General features: G+C 38.1%; 1 protein-coding gene across 1 annotated transcript; it reads right to left on the bottom strand.

The window, feature by feature from the left end:
* Nucleotides 1-1,658: 1,658 nt before the first annotated feature.
* LOC102483991 (olfactory receptor 7A17) lies at nucleotides 1,659-2,597 on the bottom strand. Its single transcript, XM_006161060.1, has one exon. It carries the CDS (start codon nucleotides 2,595-2,597, stop codon nucleotides 1,659-1,661), a length of 939 nt encoding a protein of 312 aa, XP_006161122.1.
* Nucleotides 2,598-6,454: the final 3,857 nt, after the last annotated feature.

Here is a 6,454-nt window from a genome sequence, read left to right as displayed (position 1 = left end):
TACCCCGCCCCACCTCTGTATCTCCAGTGAGCATATGTACCCTACAGTAAATATTTTAAAAAATCATCTCTGATTCTAAGATTCTATTTAATTTCATCAAACTTGTCTTCCCATATGGACTCCAGTTGAAGTGCACTTTCTTTGGTAATTAAATGTATCCGTAAGTATTACAGGCATTGTGCATGCTGAGCTGAAAAAGAAACGCAGTCTTTCAAGTCAGCAGGTTGCATGGTGTTTAAGACGTTGGACTCCCACATGGCTGACCCTGGTTCAAGTTCTGGACCCAGCAGCTTGAAAATCACACTGGCCACATGTGCAGGCATTCTCAAAATCCCAAGGGGAGAATGGATGAGAAGAGATTGTGGTTTGATCACCTGACCTGCGGGGGGTGATGTCTCTCATTTCCTCTCTCTGTCTCTATGTACCTCTCTGGTGAGTGCACACATCATATAGCAAGAAGAAAAAAGAAACACGATCTTAGTGAGCAGATTAAAGTCCAATGACCACAAAACCCATAAAACACATAAATGTGTGAGAGCCTATGTTATCAGAAAGAGCATGTAGGGTAGTGACAGGGAAAAAAAATGATGGACACAAAAGCAAGAGCCATTGGGTTTTCTTCTACAATAAAATTACATGAAGGACCTCAAGTGCAACAGGTAGGGTTTTTCCCCACACAGGTATAGCATAACTCATGACTATTTTTTCAGTAAAACAAAACAATACGTGTTATGATTGATACACATTTGAGAAGAAATTATCCTTAAGAAATACATGGCTCTCTGTGAAATAATTGGGAATCGTCAAATATTTTACAACAGGGTTGGGATTAACTTGAGGAAGTGGGGAAATGGACAAAGATATCAGACAGGGGAGAAGTTTAATACGAGTTACTTACATTTTCTTATATTCAAGTTGAAATTTAAAAAATAAAAAAGAGGGGCCAGCAGGTAGCATTGTGGTTAAGGCATCAGACTCCCACATGGCCGACTGCCATTTGGGTTTTGGAACTGGTGGCTTGAAACTCATGTCAGGCATTTGTATGTGCATGCCCAAGATCCTGGAAGGAGAATGAAGAAGATTGTGATGTGACCATACCCTCACAATAAGCCTGTAGATCTTTAGCGAGGAAGAAGCATTATATCCTGGCCCAAATCTGAGTGGATTATTTTCTGTACAGCAACATTTTCCTTCTCAGATGGAATTGAATTGGAGCTCACAGACTCAAATTTGCCCAAAGCGTCTGTAATGTCAGCATACTTTTCACCATCTGGATCTTTTTCTAACAGAAAACAAAACAAAAAAACTTCATGTAAATCAGTTAATCTTGCAACCTGAATGTATTGAGTATTGACTAGATGCTAATCATTTTAATAGGTGCTTTTGGAGGCTCAGGAGTATAGGATACAAAAAGTAATTCCAGGGACCAATAGGTGGTGTGGTGGTTAAGGTGCTGGACTCCCCCATGACCAACCATGGTTCAAATCTCTCTCTCTCTCCCTCTCCCTCTCTCAAGCACACATACCCTATAGAAAATTCTCTTTAAAAAAAGAAAAAAGAAACTCCAGGAAATAGAAGAAACAAGTTCTACTTCCACAAACAAACCAGAATATCCTCATTTCCCTGAAATTATGTTCATTTGTTCAGCCCAGAATAATTCATCCTTTTCTAGTGTCCCTCTCAAAGAATCTTTCCAGAGCCCTCTTTATGTCTTTATTCCTCAGACTGTAGATGAAAGGGTTCAGCATGGGGGTGACCACACTGTACATCACTGAAGCTGCAGCACTTGAGTGTGAGCTGTGGGTAGTACCAGCACTGAGGTACACTCCCAGGCCTGTGCAATAAAATAAGGAGACAACGGAGAGGTGAGAGGCACAGGTGGAAAAGGCTTTGTACTTCCCCTGAGCTGATGAGATTGCACGAATGGAGGAAACTATCTTACAGTAAGAGTAAAGGACCCCAGCAAGAGGAACACCACCCAGCAGCACAGCTGCAAAATAGATCACCCTGTCATTAAGAAAGGTGTCAGAGCAGGAAAGGTGGACCACCTGATTAAGTTCACAGAAAAAGTGGGAGATTTCCACATGTGTGCAGAAGGACAGCCCCAACACCATTAAGCTTTCTAACAAGGAATGCAGGACACTCATGATCCAGGACATGAGAACAACTAATACACAAAGTTGGGGGTTCATGATGACCGTGTAGTGCAGGGGGTGACAAATGGCTGCAAACCGGTCATAGGCCATCACTGTCAGGAGGAGGACGTCCAACCCTAGAAAGTGTACAAAAAAGAACATCTGGGTGATGCAGCCTGCATGGGTGATGACCTTGCTCTGTGTCTGGATGTTCACCAGCATCTTTGGGACGGTGGTGGAGGTGAGACAGATGTCCACAAAGGACAGGTTGGAGAGGAAGAAGTACATGGGGGTGTGCAGGTGGGAGTGTGAGATGGTGGCCAGGATGATGAGCAGGTTTCCACACACAGTGATCAGGTACATGGAGAGGAACAGCCCAAATAGGAGGGGCTGCAATTCTGGTTGCTCAGAAAGTCCCAGCAGAAGGAATTCTGAACCATGTGTATCATTCCCTGGTTCCATATGGTGGTGATTTCCATGAGTAAGAAAAATAATGTGATGAATTTCCATACAAACAGGTATTAGCAACATGGAGAAAAGCTAAAAAGTAGATTGTGTAGTCAAGAAAGTCATCTCTCAGTATTATATATTATATTTCCAGAGTGGGGGAGCCCTTATAGAACCCTTCTGATGTTGACTGATAAATCTTTAAAAGAAGTTTTGTCCAAGCTGACAAAGACAATAGTGCCTAAGATGTATCACAGGCTGTGTGTGTCTTCCAGGAAAGTTAGGTAATGCCGTAAGGAAAATGTATATGTTTCTCTTTGTTCTTCTTCCGGAACCAATACCTTTCACTTTCTACTATTATTTCATCTAAATTGAGGCTTATTTTTTAATCACTTTCTTTTTCCTTGGATAAAAAGATACTTAAGAATGCAGGATGTAATCTGTATTCTTACAGGCAGTAAGTTTCTCTCTAAAAACACTTAAAAGCCTGGAAAAGATAAGCAAGAAAACTGTAAAGGTAACTGAAATTAAATCATGAAAATCCTTAAACATATCATTAGTATGCATCGATTACAAAATTGTAATATTTTTCCCACATTATTTATTATTTGTTTTTTGTATATACTTTCAATCATTCTATGACTGAAACTGATTGACAAAATTGTAGTATTTATCTTCTTCAACATTGATGAATAGTAAAAAAATTTTAATTGACATGTAAACCAGAAATCATCATTTTAAAAAGAGTTCAGTTCCTTTTCTATTTTTTAGATTTCTGTCACTGGGTATGTGAGCTTGCCAGAGAAAAGAGACAGAGAAAGTGAGAAATCACTCTTCATGAGAGATGCATATGCCACAGTCCTTCCCTCCATTGTCCTCTCAGTATTTTGGGCACACCCTGCACAAACTCCCTGTGCAATTTGGTGCACGACTTGAACCATGATCAGCTATGCTGGCCCCCAAAATAAAAAATCGTTTAGTAAATTAAAAATAAAAACATAAGGAGTATTTATAATGTGCTAAGTTTATATTCATCTGTGTTTGTGTAAATAGTGTATGAATATGAATGCATAATATAGGAAGAAAACTTAAAGAAACTAAAGAACTTGTGAAATAAAAAATGACAATGAATTTGTAAATTATTTTGGGTAGAATCCACATGCTTTTTAATTTACTTGGTGTTTTTTTCATTTTTTTTTTTTTCAATCACTGTATATCTTTACAACATAGAAGGGATATCTTTTTTTGGTATCATTTTCATTTTCCTTCTTTAGTTTTTCATATTTTTTCATTTTAAAGATCTGTCACGTCTTTGGTGAGATTTATTTCCTTTACAACATAGAAGGGATATCTTTTTTTGGTATCATTTTCATTTTCCTTCTTTAGTTTTTCATATTTTTCATTTTAAAGATCAGTCACGACTTTGGTGAAATTTATTTCTAGGGATTTTTTTGGTTTTTCGTTTTTTGGGTTTTTTTTATATGGTCCATGGAATTACTTTCTGCCTCACTCATTGTTGGTGTCTAAAAAAGACATAGACTCTTATACATTGATTTTTGTATCCTGCAGCTTTACTGAATTCATTTATCACTTCCAGGAGTTCTGTTATGGATTCTTCTGGATTTTCTGTGTATATAATCATTCAATACAAAGTGGATGAACCTAGAGGATTTAATGCTAAATGAAATAAACCAGACTATGAAAGACAAACACTGTATGTCCTTGCTCAATATATACTGAATGTCTGTGCTCCGTGGCAGGAATAGAAAGAGTTAAAGACCAGGAAATAGAGAGGGCCATCAGAGATACCAGAGAATGCAGGGGGGGGGGTGGATGAGAAAGGCTCAGGAAAAAGGCATTTAATGGACACAGAAATGTACACAGGGCAAAAGGTTATGGAACCGCATACCACAAGAGTTTAAAAAAAAAAAAGGATATAGGGGACAAGCAGGTAGCTTGGTGCTTAAGGCACTGAATTCTCATATGGCCAACAGTGGTTCAAGTCCCAAAAACGACTACTTGCTTTCTTACTTCTCCCTTTCTCTCTCTCTAGGGAGTATATATGCCCTATAGCAGGTATAAATAACAATAATAATAATAATAAATAAATTGAATTAAATAAAAAGGGACATTGCCAAATATATACATACGTGTGTGTGTGTGTGTGTGTGTGCGTGTGTGTGAAGAAGAAAAGAAGAAAAAATTAGTAGAACAAAAATTGGTACATGTCATAATACAGTGTTAATTGTTAACAATGGCAAATATATTATCCTTGAGTTATCACACATGGCATGCATGTTTTGAAAATCCATTTTGTACCCCTACAAAGATGGACAACAATTAAGTGTATATAAAAAATTATAAGAGAATAAAAAAATAAGAATTACAATGAATTAGTTTCATTATAATGTAATTAGGGGCCACATGGCATGCATGTTTTGAAAATCCATTTTGTACCCCTACAAAGATGGACAACAATTAAGTGTATATAAAAAATTATAAGAGAATAAAAAAATAAGAATTACAATGAATTAGTTTCATTATAATGTAACTAGGGCCAGCAGGTGACATGGTGACTAAGAACACTGGACTTCCACATGGCTGACCACAATTTGTGTCCCAGACCTGGCGGCTTGATTTCTCACTCTCTCTTTCTCTCTCTTTCTCTCTAGCTATCTATCTGATGAGCACTCATGCCCTACAGCAAATTCAATAATGATGATAATAAAATAATAAAATTAAACAAATAATTTTAAATGAAATTAGACTAGTATAGTGGTTTAAACACAAGTATATACTAAAAAATAAAATGAAAGTTAGCTAATACAACTAACCTCTGAAAAGAATAGGAAACAGTCTTAATTTAATGACATCAATATAGGCCACTAATTCTACATTAAGCAGCCAAAGTCTTGGAAATAAAATAATGTAACAAGAAGTCGTTTTAAATGCAGTGAGGAAGCAGTCTATAAACATATACATTCATCCTACAAAAGGTACATGGATTCATAAATGCTTATGAATGATAAAGGTGATATTTAATCAAATGGAAAAGAATAACACATTCCAGATAATGGCTGAAGGGCATGTGAGTTTTTAAAAATGATCTAACTACCGAAAACCAAAAAAAAAAAAAAGGAATAATAGGAATGTGAAAAAAAGAGAATAAAAGATGCAGAAAAGCATTTCATTTTTTTTAAGTTTTAAAGAGATAGGGGGACATAATATGAATGGCTGATAGATTCCATCCTACAAAATGCTAAACTTTCACACATTCCTCCCCAAATGCTTCTATGCATACATACAAGACAACAGTCAAGTTGGGAAAACACCTGTTTTGTATAAAAGGATGCAGTGAAAAATGAAAATAAAATCAGCGTGGTGGTTAAGGTTGCTGGATCCCTCATGGCCAACTGGACTGTTCACGTCCCAGACCCCGCAGCTTCAAAAACAGACCAGGTACATGTGCATGCATGCCCAAAATCCTGAGAGGAGAATGGAAAAAAAAGAGGTGCAGCATGGCCATCTCTCAGGGAGGGAGTTTATGTCCTCTCTCATCTCTCTCTCTCTCTCCCCTCCCCTTCTCTTCCCTGCAGCAAACACACTCACTCTATAGCAAACTAAAAAAACTGGGATCAGCAGTTGGCGTAATGGCTATGTCGCTGGACTCCCACGTAGTCGACCGCGATTTGCATCCCAGACCCGGTGGCTTAAAACTCACGCCGGGCGTGTGTGCATGCATGCCCAAGATCCCGAGAGGTGGATGGAGGAGAAGGGATTGCGGCATGGCTATCCCCCCTAGGGGGTGATTTCTCGCTTTCTGTCTCTCTGTCTCTCTCTGTCTGTCTGGCGAGCACACACGCCCTATAGCA

The sequence above is a fragment of the Tupaia chinensis genome, unplaced genomic scaffold, assembly GCF_000334495.1.
Source record: "Tupaia chinensis unplaced genomic scaffold, TupChi_1.0 Scaffold138060_1, whole genome shotgun sequence".
Classification (NCBI taxonomy): domain Eukaryota; kingdom Metazoa; phylum Chordata; class Mammalia; order Scandentia; family Tupaiidae; genus Tupaia; species Tupaia belangeri.
Note: the sequence above shows the minus strand (reverse complement) of the source record. Positions and strands in the feature narration are given on the sequence as shown.

What these genes read in the sequence shown, in the direction of transcription:
- LOC102483991 (XM_006161060.1), bottom strand. Translation starts at nt 2,597, where the DNA reads ATGGAACCAGGGAATGATACACATGGTTCAGAATTCCTTCTGCTGGGA.